The sequence below is a fragment of the Prionailurus bengalensis genome, chromosome B2 (assembly GCF_016509475.1).
Source record: "Prionailurus bengalensis isolate Pbe53 chromosome B2, Fcat_Pben_1.1_paternal_pri, whole genome shotgun sequence".
Lineage (NCBI taxonomy): Eukaryota > Metazoa > Chordata > Mammalia > Carnivora > Felidae > Prionailurus > Prionailurus bengalensis.
In genome coordinates this window covers 112,721,504-112,742,570 of record NC_057349.1, presented here as the reverse complement: position 1 = coordinate 112,742,570, position 21,067 = coordinate 112,721,504, and the positions used below count along the sequence as shown (strand labels likewise).

The 21,067-nt window shown below is 43.0% G+C and overlaps 1 protein-coding gene across 5 annotated transcripts in view; it reads right to left on the bottom strand.

The window, feature by feature from the left end:
• TPD52L1 (TPD52 like 1) overlaps positions 1-20,724 on the bottom strand; it is a 102,403-nt gene extending 81,679 nt beyond the window's left edge. Inside the window, exon 1 of one of the 5 annotated variants that reach the window (XM_043592245.1) lies at positions 20,473-20,724. In XM_043592245.1, coding sequence (XP_043448180.1) covers positions 20,473-20,491 — 19 coding nt within the window. In that variant the 5' untranslated portion in view covers positions 20,492-20,724. The remainder of the gene's footprint in view (positions 1-20,472) is intronic. The other 4 variants (XM_043592246.1, XM_043592247.1, XM_043592248.1 and 1 more) reach the window with 4 other exon arrangements.
• Between the last annotated feature and the right edge of the window lie 343 nt (positions 20,725-21,067).

Sequence of the window (21,067 nt, the reverse complement as noted above, 5' to 3'; positions counted from 1 at the left end):
CAAATGTTTATCAGTAAATAAATATTCTCATAAAATAACATAGGTCTGTCCTCAGTGCTGGTATAAAATACCCAAATTCTATAGCCTATAGTCTAATATTTAAATCCCATGATACTGATTAAGTCTTGGTTTGCTTTCCTCTCCCTCTTTTTCTCTAGAAATTAGACAGCATGTGCATAATAAGATAGAATGCCTCATTGGCCTCGACATAATCACTGAACTCCCCAACTGCCTTAGTTCTTTGTTGTATCCTGACTGAAATGTTTCTTGAGTCTCTTAGACAGGTGTGTTATGTAGATCTCTTGATTATTCCTAAGTCTTCCAGAAGAGGTACTTGTATTCTGATCTCTTAGTCTTCTTGAATTTTGATCTTGGCCTAATTATGTCTGCTAATCATTTAGGTCAAATATTATCAGGTTTGTCAATTAATTACTATAGGGTATAAATTAAAAATTACATCATATTCATTACTTGGTTCACTGCCATCAGATTCCTCACCTTTTCATATCTTTTATTTTTATTTATTTATTTTTTATTTTTAAGTAATCTCAACATCCAGCTTGTATTTACAACCCCGAGATCAAGAGCCTCACGCTCCACATACTGAGCCAGCCAGGGCCCCCTCACCTTTTTAGATCTTAAAGAGAAAAAATAACTGTAGACTTGAACCCAACTTCTAAGATTATTCCAAACCATCATTTCCCCCTTTTATGGTTCTGGCTTTGTAATTTGCACAAGAGCAACATTAGCCTCCTTCACACCACCAGAAAGTACTGTGAAACTCACCAGTAAATGTACTGAAAAGCATTCAGCTAATATAAAAGGCTATGCTAACAGCAAGTCATTTGGTTGTGATTCTGTGAGCCCCCAGAGCAGGAAGGTGGTAGGATTCTGTTTCTTTATTAAAAAAAAATCTCTGAGTAAGGAAATACAAAACATTCTTGATACGTGACTACATCATTATGAGGACCAGGAAACAGTATGTTATGTAGATGTTAAACAGTCTCACTGTGTGTTTTCAACTGTAAGTGGAATTATCTAGAATGTGGGTAATGAACACTCTCCTTTCTGTTCTCTGATCAAGAAACAACTGAATGGTTATAACCATATATACGTTGTTTATTTACTGAAAAGTTACGTTCCACATTTAATTTGCAAATTCTAATGCGTCAATAATTTTAGGACCTTCAAAGTTAAAGTAAAATTTTGCTCAATTAAAAAAAGTTCTAAACCATGCTTGGCACTAACTGTATCTAATTAACCATAGCAGGTGGTAGGTAATTCTGGAAAAAGACTCCCTTTCAAATAAATATGTCCTTGAAAATGTAATAGTTCAAGCCTGCCTTCCTTTTCCTTCCTTCCCTCCCTTCCTCCTTCCTTCCCTAAGAGAGTCAAATTGGCTTACAACATCATATATGATGAATAATTACATAAAAATAAAGTAGGAGTTGTACAGAGGAAGTTGAGCCATTTGATGACTCACAAAGACTCAGTGTAAGTGACCCACATGATGGAGCATAAACTGAGGAGAGTCATAGCCAGAGCTATGGCTTCAAGGTGAGGAAAAAGGTAGTTGTCAGGATGATATCAGAGTTCTGTCCAGTGGTGGACTCAAAGCGAGTAGAACATGACTTTCCTTACTGAAATGGCTTTCAAATATCCTCCCTTAAGCACCCAGAAGACACTGCTCCCCAGAGCAACACAGCCCTTTTAAAACCATTCCCAAATTTTTCTCAGAATGCTTAAATAACAGTGTTGTGTATGAGAGCAGAAAAGACTCACTTCAAATAAGAGCTGCCTTCTCAGCATTTCTGTCCATAAAAATATCACTGGTATTCAGAGCGGGTAAATTGGAAGAATAGAAAAAAAAGAAGTTAGTGCCACAGAGTGAAAAGAAAGGAATGACAGATCATTCTGCTAACTTGAAGCTATCTTGTGAAAAAGCACTTGTGCCTTAAATACATACCAGTGACATTATCAGCACTATAAAAACAAAACAGTAGTAAATTCCCACTATTGTAAATAATGAAATAGAAAAAGAAACACGAAGGGAAATAGATAAGAATAGAAACAGAAAGGGAAAAAGGACGATATGCTTGTAAAATGCTTTAAGTGATTTTTCAAATAAGTATTCAACTACAACTCCGAAGGAAAACTTGCATTCGTATAGTGTTAGTTGACCAAGCGCTTGGAGGCCCGCGGGGGTGACTGTAATTTCTGTTCACACTGAAGGAGTCCAGTCTCTGAGCAGGAGACCAAGTGGCAGAGGGGGAAACCCTGTGTCTCTGGCTGTGCTGCACCGCCTTAGATAATACGTGGTGAGCTTCTGCTTGGGTGGCTCTACAGCAGGCGATGATAACGACAAACAAAAGAGAGCTGGTACACAGTGTTCTTCCGCTGGAATTGCACTGTCTCCTGGGGAGCTCAAATCGATCTGGAAGGTGACTGTGGAAGTTGTGTCCAAACTGTGGGACAAAACCATGAGGGATGCCTGGAATTCCGTCAGACATGTCTCTTAAGATGGAGTGGTCTGAAGAATATGAAGGAATTGGGGGTAACATCAAAGGTCTCTACAGGTAGGTGGAAAGTAACCTTTCTGTTTTTGTGAGAGCCAAAGAAATACAAAATCCAATCAAGTAATGTGGGGGCTGCAGGTTTCCCTTCAGGAGTCATGGAGTTCTGGACACAGCAATTACAAGTTCAGCAATTATCTGCCAGGGTCACCAGTGGGAGTCCTGGCGATGCCCCAACACAAATCGCTGGCCTTTGTGCCTCCTCAAGGGTACTCAGAAAGCCAGCTCTCTCTGCTGGAAAGTAAGTTCAGTTAACCCTAGCATCTTTGTGCAGAGTATCTATCGCAGAGAATGACCTACAACCACCTCCCCACTCACCCTCACACTTCACAGCCCCCCTTCATCAATTTATTGTTTTCCTTAGCATTTACCAACCTCCAGGACACTACATCTTCTATTAATTTGTGTTGTTTATTATTTGCCCCTTCCCAGGAATATGAACTTCCTGAGGGCAGAAATTTTCATTTTTTGCTCAGGTTTTCCTGGAGCCTAGAACAATGCCCCAAACAGATATTTTATTTATTTATTTCTTAAATGTTTATTTATTTTTGAGAGAGGGAGAGACAGAGTGTGAGCAGGGGAGGAGCACAGAGAGAGGGAGACAGAGGGACAAATCACCACAGTGCGCTACAGATGGTGGAAGGCTGTGTGGTGCAGAGAGGGAGTCACAGAAAATCCACGTTCTTGTTCTGGTTCTCCCACTTACAAGAAACTAGCCTAGGCTAGTTTAAGGGCGCTTAGATTAAGCACCCCTAATCTCTCAGAGCACTTTCACCTACAAAATGAGATTGCACGAAAGTTCCTGGAACCCTCAACTATGATGCTGCTCCTTAAGGACATAAGACTGTGTCTTACTCAAAATGCTGTGGAGGTGGAGAAGAAGGGGACTATTTGCACAGGGAAAACCAGGAGTTCATCAGTGGAGAGGATCTGACAGTTCAAAAGGAGGGAAAGAGCACTGGAGGAGCAGACACTCTCACGTGGGAAAGTGGAGAGCGAGAAGTCCGTGGAAAATGTCTAATGTTGAGCTAGCCATCGTCTGGTCAAGACAGCACTCCACCAATACACTGATGAGTATGTCTCATGGCTCAGAAAGCTAATGTATTTGTAGCAACCCTTACCCTGCCTGCTGGGATGTCGGAAATATTTCAATAGCACATTGACAGTATTTATATAGGACCTAAACAAACGATTAGTTATCAGAAGTATCATATCCATTTGTATTCAGATCAGATTTTATAAGAAGGATAAGTTTTTAAATTACTCAGTAATTTCCTGGCACCTTATTTGAAAGTGGGCTACCCCACTTTATTAGTGTAAGGCTAATGATGACTCAAATATTCATCTAACAGAATCCATCTTTAGTTCTATGAAACTGACAGAATACCCACATAACCCGATATTTCTATAGATTTCCTCTGCCCTAAATTCTCAACAAAGCTAAAAATATACTCTACTGAAAGGCCAGTGAAATTTGGAGATGAATGGATTCACAGTCATCAATATTTCAAACCCTCGCAGGCTATCAATGAGGTCTTCGGGGGGAAATAGCACATTTAGGGAAGGAAATAAGCGTTTTTCAAGTTTCATTCAATAACTACTTACAGCCTGCAGAATAATGCTTTTGAGCAACACAAGAATGCAGACATATTTTCTCATAAATCTTTATAAATTAGCTAAGTAGTGCAGGTCACATGTACATTATAGAAGAAAATGTCACCAAACTATTGTTGCTGCTATTTCTACAAAGGAGACTTTCATCTGTCCAGTTAAAATAATTTGAACAGGTACTGCTGACCCAAGATTTTCAGCTGCACTGAAAATTGGTTGCTTAGGCCAACCATGCCCCAGAGGATTGGGCTGAAGCTCTTGTCATCCCTCCTCCACCCTGTTGGAACAGGCACACCAGGACAGCCAGGAAAACGTGGGTACCCAAAGCACACTGTTCATCTGCACACCTCACGCTGAGAGTCTCAGTGTTTGCTCCATATTTGTTCAATAGAGGCTGGGAGAAACAGAATACCTATTTCTTTGTAAAATACACTTCAGGTATCTTTTCTTTTGAGCTGTCCCACAACAAAACTCTATTCCCACTGAAAATTTGAATGAGCAATACAGAATTTACTAAAGATATTACCGGGGGAAGCTAGGAGGTGATTTAGAGCTTTTCCTGGGAAAATATCATTAGAAACATCTTTTGTCCTAAGTTTCTCCCCCTCAGCTCCTAGGCATCTCATTCTCTCTCACATTCTCTTTTTTTGTCCCTCCAGGACTCAGTGTCTGTGGGCCCTTTCCTCCCCAGTTCCCATTGTTCCCCCAACCCTCTCCAGACCCCCCTCACTCCCCTTTTCTTAAGAACAGCAACTTCATTGTATCCCAGCCTCTATATTTATGCTGACAAAGCCCAGCTCCTAACCTTGATATCATCTCTAACATTTCAACATCAATGATGACACTAAATAACAGTGGAGCAGTACAGAGAGCTCTTATTAGCATTATATTACTTCTTTAATTGGGGGAGCTTTCATGAGAAGTTATAATACAACTTTTAAAAACACATTAATTTCTTATAAAAGGTGAAATGTTTACCCCTCCCCCCCATTACACCCTTCGAGAGTCACATATGATGGCATTTAGCCAATACTATTCATTCATCATTTCCCCTTAAGTATGTACATAGTGCTAATCAGTCACTTTCTAGACAGTGGTAATACAGCTATAAAGACAACAGCCGAAGTCCCTGACCTCAAGGAGCTTAATGCTCACTAGCAAAAAGAAAGCAAATAATTATGCATAATATAAAATGCCACAGTGCTATGAAGAAAAATAAGCCAGAATAAAGGGAATAATGATGGTCACATGTATAAGTGTAATGTGCATGTGTTATGTGTGTGTGTATACTCATACATACTAAAAGTTTTCATTTGTGCCTTTTTTTTTAACATTTAATTTTTTTAATGTTTATTTATTTTTGAAGGAGAGAGAGACAGAGCACGAGCAGGGGAGGGACAGAGAGAGGGAGAGACACAGAATCCGAAGCCCGCTCCAGGCTCTGAGCCATCAGCACAGAGCCCGACGAGGGGCTCAAACTCATGAGCCTGAGATCACGAACTGAGCCGAAGTCAGTCGCTTAACCAACTGAGCCACCCAGGCGCCCTTTTTTGACATTTAAAACGGCAAAAACAGAAATCTACAGTTGTCACTAGAAGCTGTTCAGAATACGGAGAAATCTCAAACATGCTGCTAAGCAACAGACACGAGGGTTTTCAAAGTCCGGCCATCAAGAACGCACACCTAGCTCCCTTGGCTTTGCAGTCCTTCAGCACAGCTGCACTGTAATATTCAGCCTCCAAGTTCCAAGAGACCAGAAATAAGATCTGCTATCCTATTTATTGAGATAAATATTAAATTATGATCAGAGAATCAATGGAAACGTAAACAAAAAATTTAACCTGTGCATCTTCAGAACGTGTCCAAACAATGAACGTTGCTTTGTATGTCTGCTATTCACATCTTTAGGCTTTCGTCCAAGTAAATAAAGATGGACCAAAAGAGCAACCATTTAAAGTATTTACTCTCTTTCAGTGCTCTCTAGTAGGTAAAATTTATGCTTCAGAAAACAAATTTGCATGTGGGCTAGACATCCAAATTATATTAACTTACGTATTTATTTCTATCTTCAACCTACTCATCTTTCCTTAGCTCCAGCAAGCTATTATTAACTCTGCGGTAGGTGGTATACGAAATCCAAAGAATTTTCTGATAAAATAAAGCATTAAAGAGAGTAGCTTGGGAGTGCCTGGGTGGTTCCATAGGTTAAACATCTGACTTCAGCTCAGGGCTGGATCTCAGGGTTTGTGAGTTTGGCATCTGTCTCTCTTCTGTCAGCACAGAGCCTGCTTGGGATCCCCTGTCCCCCTCCCTTTTTATTCCTCCCCAGCTCACACATGTGTGCGCGTGCATACGTCCTCTCTCTCTCTCTCTCAAAAATAAAAAAATAAACACAAAAGAAAAATAGTAGCCTGACACCTAACTACTATACAAAAACACGGCAGTAAGCTCACAGAGGAAGGACTTTGGCTCATTCACCTGTTTCCCTACCACCTCAGCCAGCATGCAGGGTGCTCGATGCAGATTTCAGGAGAAATTAATAAATGAATCTCACCTTGTCATAACAGTACCCAAATGTGGTTATAAGCACTTCACATGCATTGTCTCACTCAGTTGTCACAAAACCCACCGGGCAACCACCACTTTCACTTGCTTTGTAGATGAGCTAGCTAACTGAGATGTGAGTAAGGTGAAGTTCACATACCGAAGAAGTGACTGAACTTCTTAGTGACCGAACTTTGTGACTACGTCCAAGCTCCCTACCACCAGCCTAGAGTCCCCATTAGGCGGCAGAACTCTCATTTCCTTTCATCTAGTTTATTCCTTCTGGCTTCCCCTACATGACCACAGTCTTCTCTTCAGCCTGGAGAAATAGCTTATATGAGTATATTAGTCACTGACTAAATGCGAAGTACCAGCATCCAGAGTAAAATTTTAGGAATTTACATTTGAAAATAAAAATACCTAACTTGACTGGAAACTTTCCACATTGAAATCAGAGCAAACATGGTTCAAGGAACAGCAGCTTAATACATGGCTACTTGTTTCATCCACCTGCAAGAAGAGTCTTGCCTCCAGTCGGCTAAGAGAACATAATCAAGGGAGTAACATCCCATCATGGCTGCCATATTCTATTGGGCAGGAGCAAGCTGGGGTGCCCGAGTGGCTCAGCCGGTTAAGCGTCCAACTTGATTTTGGCTCAGGTCATGACCTCATGGTTCGTGGGTTCGAGCCCTGCATTGGACTCTGTGCTGACTGCACAGGAGCCTGTTTGGGATTCTCTCTGTCCCTCTCTCTCTGCCCCTCCCCAGCTCGTGCCCATACTCACATGCTCTCTCTCTCTCAAAGTAAATAAACTTAAAAAAAAACAAAAAAAGGAGGAAGTCACAGATCCTGTCCAAAACCAAGGGGGAGGGATTATACAAGGGTGTGAATACCAGAAGTCAGAAATCCCCAGGGTCACACGAGCGTCTGTCCATCACAAGCACCAATAGGGGCTTTATGCACATGCATGTGGACAACCTCTTCCAGTGAGTTAACAACAGCAGTGAGTTAAAAAGTAGTGTGCAACAGAGTATGAGAAAACACAGATGCCCTACCCACCAAGTTTCTAATTTAGTGGGTCTAGGGTGGGAATTCGCATTTCTTACAAATTCCCAGGTAAAAGTGCTGGTGCTGGTCCAGGGATCACACTTCAAGAACCTGTAGCCTAGCCTGCATGTCCAAGCTACTCACCTGCTTCCTCCCACAACAGCCAGTTCTCCATCCCTCAGGATGAGGAACATACATACTGGAAGCACGGTCTGCCCATAGAAGGCACGTGCAAGTCTGATGACACAGTGAGGGCTTTGGGGGCAGAGAATTCTGGTATCCAGAGCATGGTCTAGAAGAGGAGGCACAGTTTCTAGGTGGGTCTGTAGACATCCTCAACATGGCTCGGACAGATGAAGGCTAAAATGGGGCCCTCTAAAATCAATGGCTCAGGAAGGGTCAAGAATTGGGAAGGGTTCAGATTTTACCCTACTTGCAAGCAAGCAAATTAGCCTGCCAGTTTCACAGATGTTGGCAGAAGACACAAGACGCCTGGATTATAGAAAAAAAGACAAATACTCACAGCAATGGCAGTAGCCATAGTAACATCATTGCATCAGTCCCTTGAGCCCTAATTCAAACAGGGGGATATGATGAGGGTCAGGTGTTGCCTGTTGAAACAGTGGGGTGTGTTTCAGGAAAGTAACACTGAGATTAGGAAGCCCCGATTTTACATGGTGGCTGCCAGCAAATCTGCCGACACCTGGTCCAGAGGGACACTTGGTCTTTATCATCCCGGACAGTAAATCAATCTGCCCCAGAGGGAGAAAGTCTCTACTTCCCAAGGCTGCCTGCTATGCAAAACATCGCTGAAAAGATAGGGCAGAGAAAATTAGCTGTGAAGGCCTTGGCTCAGAGGACCAGTTGTGCAGAAACTTGAGAGATCTATGGAGAATCGTCTTTTGACCATAGGGGTCCAGTTGCCAGGCTTCAGGGTAACACTGGCTGGCAAGAGGATGAGGACACAAGCCAGGAAAGTACCTGAGAAAGAGTTTTTGAGGCAGAGGGATTAGTCAATTAAAAGGTGCTGAAGATGAAGCAAAGGGAAATAACAAGAGGGCAATGAGATGTTCAGTCAGGGACATAACAGGGGAGAAGGGGAACATAGATCCCATAGCATCCTTCCAGTCAATGTAAGGACTCTGCCCTTTATTCTGGGTGAAATGAGGAGTTGCTTCAGGGTTTTGAAGGGAGAAGTGGCATGGTACTACATGTTTTGAGAGGATCACTCTGGTTACCATGTTGGGAACAGACTGAAGATAGGCCAGCACCAAAGCAGGGGAACCAGCTAGGAAACCCTTGCATAAACCAGGTAAGAGCTGATGGTGGCCTGGACCAAGGCACTGTCAACAGACGCATGGGAAGTTGTTCGACTGTAGGTATATTTTGGAAGTGGAGCTGGCATGACTGACTGGAGACGGGGGTATGTTAAGGGAAGCCCCCCAAAAGAAAAACCTCTCAGGGTTTGGGCTTCGGCATTTGAAATAGGGTTGCTGTTAACTGACAAGGGGATAGATAACTCTGGGAGAACTAGGCATATTTTAGAGAAAGAGATCAGAAGTTCAATGTTAGCAATGTTAAATCAAGATACTTATTACATATTCATGCACATGTATCAAATGGGTAGTCTCAAATTGAGGGGAATCTGAAATTTGGGAATTACTATCTGGATGGAATTTAAAAGCATGAGTCCTGAGGAGCTCCCCAAGAAAGGGAGTGCAGATAGAAAGCAGATTGAGACAAGGCTTGTGAAGAAGGAGGGGAGGGGGGAAGAGGTCAATGCCCTGGAAATCAAAAGAACAAAGTGCTTCAAGGAGAAGTAGTGAGCAACTATGCTAAGGAGTGCAGGTCAACTAAGATGTGGACTGAGAACTGATAACTAATTTTTGTTTTTAAGAGAGAGCGCTATTTTTCTCTTTCCTCAAATCAACTGGAACCAAATTCAAAGCTAGTATGGGATGGCCCATTATGCCTCCACCATATATAACAGGTCCCGTTACGTTAATCTAAAATGTTTCTTTTTGCTTAGCCTTGGAAAAGGGATAAGTAGAACAAGAAAAAAAATCTGAGAAGGACAGGGGCTCCTGGGTGGTTCAGTTGGTTGAGCATCCAATTCCTGATTTGGGGTCAGGTCATGAACTCATGAACGGTGAGATTGAGCCCTGCATAGGGCTCTGCACTTACAGTATGTAGCCTACTTGGGATTCTCTCTCTGCCTCTCTGTCTCCCTCCCTCCCTCCCTCCCTCCCTCCCTCCCTCCCTCTCTCTCTCTTTCTCTCTCTCTCAAAATAAATAAACATTAAAAAAATTCTGAGAAGGACATAGGCCAACTCTGCCTATGGCACAGGCACAGGACATCATTGGAGAGGAGAGGGCACTGAGCCCCTCATGAATCAAACAAAACACTAGTACCAAGTTCTTTCTTTTCCTGAGGTCAAATGTCCACAGGGAGGTAGTCTTTGTACCTGTATATGTGGTAAATTTCCTGGTGACTGCAAACAAACATATTTTACTCTAAGTTCACAAAATGTGAGATGAAGCTAAATACACATGGGGTTTTTACCTTTGTTAAAAAAGAGAGAGAGAAAGAGACAACATGCCCAGATGAAGTCCCTTTTGCTAAGCTTCACATAAGCAAATCAAGATTTAATACCTAACCTAGCTAGAGTTTCAGCCTCTTCCTGCAATGTAACTCTCAACCAGTTAGTCTGGAATTGCAGGTCAGCACTAGTGAGGGAATCTTCCTGATGGACCTCTTCCATCCCCCATAGATGGAGAAGGTGACTTCAGCTGAAACAATTCACTTTTTTCTCCCAGAAATTTCCTTTTTACCTCCCATCCCCTTCTGTCTCTAAAAGCCTTCCATTTTATACAGCTCCTCAGAGCCTCTCTCTACTTGCTACATGGGATGCTGCCTGATGAGGGAGCATAAGGCAAGCCGAGGGCAAAGCACAAGCTAGCACACCCCAAAGGTGGGGTGTGTGTGACATTCCTCAGACACTCCTGGCTGCTCCAGAACACAGGAAAGGACAAAAAACAGATAAACTGTAAAGAGTCTCTACCAGTTTACAAATATCTTAGTACAATTATAAAAAAAAAAAAAAGGCAGTTTTATCAATAGCCTAAGGTCCAGGAACTCTCCAGTGTCTTAATGTTAATGCTTTGCTAGAGGGAAAAACAACCTTAGCTTGACAATAGCTAGGTCTCTAGTAATCTGTGAGATTTTAGCATATGAAAATCTCTTTGGAAATTTCCCTTTTGACTTTACCTCCCCCATGTCCAAGGTATATAGCCAGTCACTCTTCACAACCCCAGTGCAACTCTTTCTGCCCACCGGTCCTGTCCCCATGGTTTAACAAAATCACCTTTTTGCACCAAAGACGTCCTCAAGAATTCTTTCTTGGCTGTTAGCTCCGAACCACCATCACCCCCAAACCCCATCACTGCCCAATTCATGAATTGGTGAAAACAGACAATTAGAGCTTTAAATTTACTCAGTTGAATTTGGTTTATAATACCCTTCACTAGTAAAGGCCATCAAATGTTTTATCTGTAACTGTGGGTGCCTGGGTGGCTCAGTTGTTAAGCATCTGACTTCAGCTCAGGGCTCAGGTCATGATCTCATGGTTCTTGAGTTCAGGTCCCACATCGGGTGAGCTCGAGCCCCACCATCAGGTGAGCCCCACTTCTCTCTCTCTGTCCCTCAAGGGATTCTCTCCCTTTCACTCCCTCCCTGTCTCTGCCCTCTGTCTCACTTGTGCCCTCTCTCTCTCTCTCTCAAAAAAAAAAAAAAAAAAGTTGTATCTATACCCAATTGTAAGATTTGAGCCAATAGGATATAAAATGGTAGAGCTGGATACCACTGATCTATGTGCTCAGAACTCTTAATGAAGGAAGGCAGTGACCCCAGAACATAATTGATGAGGAGAACAAAGACAAGAGAAATGTCACCAACGTTAAATTTCCTTACAACTTGCAGCCCACTGATAAATACCTGAGACATGCAGAGGGTGACATTTGTCAAGGAATTCATGGCAGCCTTAATGTAGATGTTTTGCTAGGGACTAAAAACAACCTTATCTTGACAAAAGCCAGACCTCCAGGGTCTTATAACTCTTCCTTAATATGTAGAAATCCCTTTAGAGATTTATGTTATCTCTAGCCCCCACCAAACTTTAAAGTCTATAATCAGTCACTCCTCATAATCACAGTGCAGCTCTTTCTGCCCACGTCCTGTCTCTGTGCTATAATAAAAGCACCTTTTTGCATCATAAAATTCATAAAACTCAAGAATTCTTTCTTGACAGTTGTGCTCAACGACCCTGCATCCATAACTCAAAGAATCTAAGTAGGGGAGAGGCAGGCAATGCTTTTAAAAGTATACTCCGATACTTTTTTTTCCTTTTAATGTTTATTTATTTTTGAGAGAGAGAGAGAGAGAGAGAGAGAGAGAGAGAGAGAGACAGTGCAAGCGGGGGATGGGCAGAGAGAGAACACAGAACCTGAAGCAGGTTCCAGACTCCGAGCTGTCAGCACAGACCCCAAAAAAGGGCTGGAACCCACCAGCCATGAGATCATCACCTGAGCTAAAGTCAGCTGCTTAACCCACTGAGCCACCCAGGGACCCCTCCAATACTTTTCAAATGTATATTTGAATCTCTTCTAGAGGTCTGTTTTGCATCTGTTTACTGTTACCTAATACATCCCCCCCCTTTTTTTTTCCTATGCAATACTTGCTTTTCAAATGTATTAGATCCGTTTATTTGTAAGTACAAGGCCTTCCTCTCTTGTGGATATCAATGCAATTTCTGGCAAGAGAGGCTCAGCTCTCTCCAGGGTGCAGGAGAGTCTGTAAAGTGTATGTGTATAGTACTGCCAGGAAGTAACCACCTACCTTCTGGCTGGTGGAACTCCCCTCACGTCTTCTGCACTCACATTTTTCAAAATAGCAAGATCACATTTCGAAAAATTTCTGAATGTGTGTTATTTCCACACATTTGCTAAACCGTCACAGTGGAAAAAATGCAAGTCCGAATCCTCAGAATATGTTTCTTTCTCTCAGGGACAGTGTGGTTGAGAGCGGGCCATGGGAAGCTGATGGAGCATGTCAGAAATGGCTGGCACCCTGCCGGATACACAGTAGGCCCACAGTAGACAGATATTTTCCTTGCCAGAAATGTGCTTCCTGGACTGGGGAAAAGACGAGAAATCGATGAGTACGTGTAAGAGCCTTCCAATCTTTTGCAGGAAGCATGGATACCTTGAAATGTTCAAGTCAGGCCCTGGGGTATCAAGAGTGAACTACCAGGGGCCAAATACTGCACTTTCTTCCTGGCCTGCCCTCACTCTCTTAAGTAAGGGAACCCATCTTGGAAGTTAAAATGTTGGCAAATATAGACAATTTTCTTTTCAGCTTCATTATTTGCTACTCTCAGCTCATTTGTGTGCGGGGGGGGGGGGGGGGGGTGCGGATCAGATAAAAAACAAATACCTGACAGCTAGAGACTCTGAAATCAAGAGATCTGAAGAGATCCCTTCCCACCACCCAAGCTGTCTTTTTCTTTTGAATGAATCCATTCCACTTCCAGGATCTTTCACAAGGTGCTTGCTAGTGATTGATGAAAGAAATGTCTAATTATAAGAAAAACGCATTTTGCAATTTGCAAGGGGTTGGAGGATTTTATATTTTACAGACACATCAGGGAAGATGCAATGTGTAAGGTACAAATAACCATAGGGAAGTTTGGAAATGAGGTGTAACATACACATATATTTTCAGTGCGTGGTACATTATTTGGCTGTAGCACAAACAGCGAAGTGCCAGATTTTTGTCTTTTGAGAAGGAAGCAATATGTTGGTGATGAAGGGGTATTCTTGAATATTTGTGGCTGTATTTTGGGAATTTCACTTCCTCTGTATCAAAATGTAACCCTTATAAAGGACTCATGCTGTGAGAAACTATTTAAAATTTATCTTTCCTTGAGGACCCCAAAGCTTTCTTTTTGCCAACTCAAATTCATTCAAAATGTTCTGCTGCCTTCCCTGGTACATTAAGATGATTCTTAATTTTAATACATATATTTTAAATAAATTACACTGCCTTTCTTAAACATCCAACGAAAGGTAAAATGACAGGCTTGAAAATCCACAGTTTGCCACCATCCTTTGTATGTTCTTTACTGCGTCCTGCCTCAGGAAATTTAAGAGGTGGCTTCAAAGTGTTGAATATAATCCAGACCTACAGTCGTAGCAAATGTCTGCATACGTGGAGAGCAAGCCAGGGCGATGGTGGAGGTGGATGGATGCCCTCTTTTTTTTGCTGTTTTAGACCACACAACTTTAACACAGAAATTGCTACAGAGCTTAAGGACAAATCCTCTCACTATCCATCTTTTCTTAAAGTAGGTATTGTGCTAATATGCTTGGGAGATAGCTAAATAAATAAAAGGTATTCATGTTAACAAGTAATTATAATATTCATGAGACTATGAAAATCTTTCCTTTTTGGGCACTCATTGAGATTAGTCCTTTCAGCCAGCATCTAAAGAGTACAGGTCTTACTTTCTGGAAATGAGCATGCAGATCCTAATGTCTTTTATTTATTCTAACATCCTGATACGAATGAACAGCAAGTGTAATTACATATTTGAACCATTCCACATTTGAACTGGCTTTTCCTTGCAGCTAGTAATAAAACTCTATACTGGTTCTAAGAATCACATGTCTTGTAACTGACAGAATTCTTCATCTCGAAAACAGAACTAAAACGGCAAGCTATTGATACTTGAGCACACCACCCCCCCTCCACCCGCCACCCCAGCTTGTCATATTATGGAGCTTATTCTTACAAACCTCAGGAATTCTGATCATATTCTTTCAGACCTAGACCCTGCCCAGATGTGGGATGGGCAGTGAGATCCCTGTCCATCTAAAATGCCTTGAATGAATGACAAAGCAAAGTCTATTGTATGTAACTCTGCACACTGATTGAATATACATATCAATTTAAGGAGACGGTACAGAACCGTAATTAAAAATCCCAATGCATAAAGTCAAACTTTCGGATTTCAAATCCAGGCTCCGATATATCCAAGCTGTGGGAGTTGGAGAGAAAGTTGAGTAACTATTCTGTCATTCAGTATCCTCATTTGTAAAACGAAAATAATATCACCTTCATCATGACTTTGCTTTATTAAACAGCATAATGTTTTTAGTGTATAACATGGCAACTGACATTAAAAAAAACACTAAAATATTATTGTTATTGTCATCCTCACTGTGAATTAGCTCTAATGGGTGGCCTAGTATTCAAAAAAATCCCATTGGGATGGAAATATGTAATTTCATCAGTTCTAAGTGCATTACCCAAGGGGATGACTCTCCTTTGCTACCCTCCCTGGAAAGATGTCTCATGTCGACTTCATCTCTGTCTTCCACTGGCATATGTTGACCAGCACATACTGTGGGGACAGTGTGTATAAAGCTCATCCGGAGTCAGACAGACCTGGAGTTAAGTTCCTCCTTCCACACCTAATTTTTCTGATCTTTAGTTTCTGTCTATAAGGTGAGTTAAAAGTAATGGTGTCTATCTCATAGTGTTATTGTTAAGAATTCAAGAAGATAACGCATGCAAAGTACTTAGCATATGCTACTAAAAGCAACAGCAAACATTTATATAGTATTTATCATGTGCCAGGAACTGTTTTCAGTATTCTGCAAGTATTAACTCCTTAAATCGTCAATACAATTCTACAATATAGGTACTATTATTATTCTCACTTTATGTATGAAAACATCAAGGCCCAAAGAGACCAGATAATTTGTTCAGGGTCATATTAATGGTAAGTGACAATGACAGAATTAAAATTCAGGCACTTTGATTCTTAAATCAAGGAATCTTAACCACTATTCCCTGTTGCCTCTCAGTAGTAAGTGCTGGTCGAGTATTTGCTATTACTAAAGCAATCTATAAATACTTGTTGAAATATTTATTTAATAAATCAATATTTTCCAAAGCACTTATTTATTATTTACTGTATCTCACTAAGTACCAGATCTTGTCACAGGCCACAGAAATGGACGCTCTTGCTTTTGAGCTTTTTGAAGCAACTTCTCAGATTCTGCCTACCCAAAAAATTAAGAAAATGAGGTATAGTAGGGCAGACAATTCAAAACAATATCTAATACCATAATATCTATCATTTGTATGATTAAATTTTATAAGAATTTTAATTAAAATAAGTATAAGATTTGCTGCAAATGACTGACTTTAATAATGAATACAACACTACTTATTTTAAAACTTTTAGGGGCTCCTGGGTAGCTCAGTCGGTTGAACGTCTGCCTTCAGCTCAGGTCATGATCTCATAGTTCGTGGGTTCTAGCCCAGCGTCAGGCTCTGTGCTGACAACTCGGAGCCTGGAGTCTGCTTCAGCTTCTGTGTCTCCCTCTCTCTCTGACCCTCCCGTGCTCACACTCTGTCTCTCAACAATAAATACATGTTAAAAAAAAAAATTAAAACTTTTATTTAGAGGGAAAATAAAACTATAGGAGGTAGCTTTGAAGGCAGTAAGAACACTCAATATTTTTAAAAATCATAAATCAAAATATATAACACCTACCTCCCATGTTAGAGGTTTAAATTTTCTGAAATATATAAAACAATTTTTTTCCTTGAGTAATCTGATCCCTCCAATATAAAAGACTTAACCTGTTGCTATTTGGCATGGAGATGAGGGATTATTTTATTCTTTTCTAACAAAATAACATACTTTGTTTACAAAGCAAGACTTTGTTTTCCATGCAGTATTAAGAAAGAGGATATAATTGTATTCCTTTTTTTACAGCTTCATTCCTTGCTTCATTTTCTGTTCTTATCCTTATTTATTTTCTTTCATCTCTTGCTAATTTACATAATCTTGCTGTGCTTTTTATACATGTATAAACTGCAAGAGGAGTATAAATAAATGTCCTGTGAGCCAAGTATAATGATAATGTAAGTTATATATGACATTTTTGCTTTAATGGAATTAGAAAACAGGTAAAATTAGTCTGACGTTTATAACTTTATGTCATTCACAGATTTCTGAGAATCCTACTGAGTAGACTGTCTGAATATAAAAAATAGTTACTGTAGTAGGCTGAATAATGACCCCCCAAAGTGTCAGGTCCTGATCCTGGGAACCTGTAAATGTTACTTTATATGGGAAAGGAGTCTTTGCAGATGTGGTTACCTAAGGATCCTGGGGTGTGGACGGTATCCTGGATTATGCAGGTGAGCTCTAAATGAAATCACAAGCATTCCTATAAAAGACAGAGGGAGATCCGACAACAGGAGAGAAGGCGATGTGACCCCCCAAGGCAGATTGCAGTGATGCGGCCAAAGAATGCCAGCAGCCACCAGAAGCTGGAAGAGGCAAGTAATCAATTTTTAGAGGCTCCAGGGGAGTAAAGCCCTGCTGACATTTTAATTGTGGTCCAGTGAGAGTGATTTTGGACTTTCAGCCTTCAGAACGGGGAGATTTGCTACAGCAGTCATCAGAAACGAATACAGTCATCTACCTAAATATATACAAATGTTAAGTGGAAAGAAAATTTTCTTTTTAACCTTACAGACACTAGGAAAGACAAAAACAAAGTTATTTCTTAGATTAATGAAATATTGAACTGTAGTTTCAAAAGATCAGGAATTTTTATTTCAAAGGACTGCCATATGTTTCACAAAAACGCTACATTCCTAACCAAAGCCTCTCTCTAATGTGTCAATTTTCTTAATGCAAAATTCTCTAGTACCAGGAAAGTAACTGGGGTGTTGGCCTCCTTGGGGCGTATCATTTCGCACTGCTCTCCAGTTTCTTCTCACTGAATCACTCTGTGCATAATCCCACCTCTATGTTACAGGTTCTGTCAATTTCTCACAATGGCTTCTTGTTTTCCTGGAAGTAATCTATTGTTTTACAAAGTCAAAGAACATATTTGCAGAATTTCACCTATATAAAAGTTTCCAGAACGTGCCGCTGCATTTATTAAGTTGGGTGTACAAATGCTGATAGCACCTGGTGGTCTCCTGGAAAGCACAAGGTAAGATCTCACCGGCAGGGTCTACTTACTCTCACTCAGTTTTGCTCCTTTCTAGATCAAGAGGCAAAAAGATAAGCCATCCCCACTCTAGATAATTCTAAAACAAACTGTGCTGATGACAAACTTGCACTTAGGAAGCCACAGGAGTCTCTTAAAATCTGAGAGGCAATTCATTTGGCTAGAAACGTGTGTCAAGTGGAAAGAAGATTTTCCCATTAACATAAACTGTAAACATTTTGTGAAAAGTATCCTTAAAGAACTTAATACGTGGGCTGCTTAAATGACCTGAACGGGAAGGACTAGGGAAATGAGGACTTAAGAGGCAAATGTCACCCATCTGGTTGTACAAGTATGAAGTTAGAGTCATCCTTGATGCCACCATCCTACATATCCATTCCAAGTCACTTGCTTTTTTTTTTTTTTTTCTTCCTGAGCATTTCTTAAATCTGTTCACGTCTCTTCTCCTAGCTGACGGGTCACCCTACTTCCAAATCTCCCCAGGGCAACTTCCCCTGCCCTTTAACTTGGGCTTCCTACCCACCCCTGAGGGGAAGGAAAGAGTGGCAAAGAAGGTAGGGGAGAGAGAAAAATGGGGACTTCAGTTTTATTTTTCTTCTACAAGCAGCAGGCTTGGAGTGGGAATGGGGCACTCATTGCACACACTGCTGCTCACAGCCTCTGCTTGACGCTACGAGGAATCTACAGGCCCTGTTGGTCTCCTCTCTGGAGAACGGGAATGAGAACTACCTCATGGGACTGTGGCAAGGGAGTGAGTCAGCAACTGTAAAGCACAAAGAAAAGAAACAGGGACACAATAAAAGATCTCCCTATTTTGATGATCACCTACTAGGCCTAAAGACTTTCAGGCTCTCGGTTGGCGCTCTGTGGCCCTCTTTTATATCATCAACACGGCAGCAATTTTATATTTCACTTATCAAATAATTATCAAAACAGTGTCGGTCACTTCCTCTACTATTAATCTCATGAAGCAAAACTCAAGTGTGTGTTTGCTCCCCAAGCACAGTACTTGGCAAAGGAAAGCACTGGAATATTTCAGTAAATCTCACAGGTAAAGCAAACCAATGACACCAGGGCTTCCAACCTGTAGATTAGCTAGCTTTCAGAATTCAGATGAATGTTTCCTACCTGCTGTAGTTTTTCTCCAAATCTCAGTGAATAACAGAATTACATGGGAAGCTTTCAAATACACCCATGCCCAGGCCCCAAAGATTCCAATTTGACAGAGTTGGACTCGGCCAGAATTTAAGACTGCTAATAATTCTAATGTGCAAGGCCCGCTGGAAAGCTCCAGTGTTGTTCCCACCTGCTTCACTTCAGGAGCAAGGCCTCCAACCCAACCGCAGCTTTTGAATTTCACAAACAACTCCCACCCTTGGTTGAATTCTCCTGTCCAATTTAGATAATGGGGGGAAAAATACTGGAAGCAGCAGCTTTATGGGCAGGCTCTTGGCCGATGGAACAAACCAGGATGGTTCGTACTGTTCAGACAATTGTAATGCTGGCAGCAAATCTGTTGGGTGGCTCCAGGCCCCTGCACCCACCAAGTGGCTCTCTTCCAGAACGCTTCTGCCCATACTAGGGCGAGCGCATAGGGTCCTGAACCTCTCCTTCTCCCTACCCCCACCCCTTTTTTAATGAGCAGCACAGACTTTCCTGCAGTGTGGAAGAAAGGTAGCGATGATTGTTTTCAAAGCTGAAGAGACCTAAACTCTGCATCCCATCCCTTCTTGGCGTCGTTCCCAATTAGACTCCACAGTCAGTGTCCATCCTGCTCGCCTCGAGCTCCAAGTCCGCCCACCTCTGCTCCTTTGCTCCTTTCTCCAGGAACTCCCATTCCCGCGCAGTTCCAAACGGGCTCTCTACCCCTGGTCCGAGTGTGACCCCAAGGCACCAGGCTGCCCTAGGTGACCCAGCCCCCGGCTCCTCTCAGCGGGTGACCCCGGTGGCAGGGAGCGCGACCGCCAGACCGCGGCCAGGCACCCCGCGCGCCCAGGGAGGCAGAGGTCGCTCCCCGACCCGGACAACCTGGACACGCGGATCTATCGGATCGAGATCAGCGGGCGGGGTAACGCTCTCCTGCCTCACAAGGCAAGTCCCCGAGCGGCAAGCTCCTGGCGCAGCCGGGAGACCCGGGTCTCTGAGGAGCCACCAACCCGGCGCGCGCCCCTCAGCCCGAAGTTGGGGCAGGACGCAAGCCCACCGCTCCAAGCGAGAGGAGGCGCGCTCCCTCCCTGCTCCCCCGAGGGCTAGGGGAACGCCTCTCGGATTCCGGACCCAGCACAACAGGTCCTTCGGGCACCCGCGAGAATTGGGGGAGTGGGGGGCGACTGGCTGGGAAAAATAAGTCGATCACTCTGTGGGCGCATTTTCAGCGGAGGGGCCTCTCCATTTAGCATCTCTTTCACTGGCCCCAGCCTCACAGTAAATCCAGAGTTTGGGGAGCAGGAATGATCCCGCAGGCGCGGGTAGGAGCGGAGTCGCGGACCTGTGCAGATGGCACCCAACCGCTCTGTCCGAAAGCAAAGTTACCTGGTACCATGAAAGCGCCTTTCTGCGCGCCAGGACCCGACCCTCAGGGCGATGGGCGACCACTCACCTTGTGCCTGCGCCTCCATGGTGGCCGACCTCGGACTGCACACCGCGACGCTCCCGGTGCTTCCAGACACGCAGACAGCGGTGACCGAGCCCGGGACGCAGCTGGCCCCGCCGCCCGCTCCTTCCCCTTGCGCGCCCGTAGCGAGCCCTGCGTGGAAGGGGTGGGGGCCCGGGGGCCGCCCGCACTGCCGCTCTGGTTAGCTCCGCCGCGTCCGGTCCACCTGGCCGGGACCACGAGGAGAAGGAGCCCACCGCTGGGCGCCACCTGCCGGCCGCTCTGCGCATCGCGCCGACGGCGCCCACTCCTGGCTCAGGGCGCGTGCTCGGGCCCTACAAATAAATGCCTGACCCAGTGGCAGTGGGTCCTGGAGCCCCTTGTCCCAGGGCCAATCCCCAGGGAGAGGGGAGGGAGGGTGGATTTACAATACTGAACCATAGCTCCTGGTGGAAATAGGGAGTTTGGATCCTGTGACCCGCTGCACTCAACATTTTTGGCAAACAATCAATATATAACCTTGTTTTATGTGTGTTTCTGTTAAAGATACCTTATTTATGTATTGTTGACTCATTAATTTTGAGCTCAGGGCCATCATCAC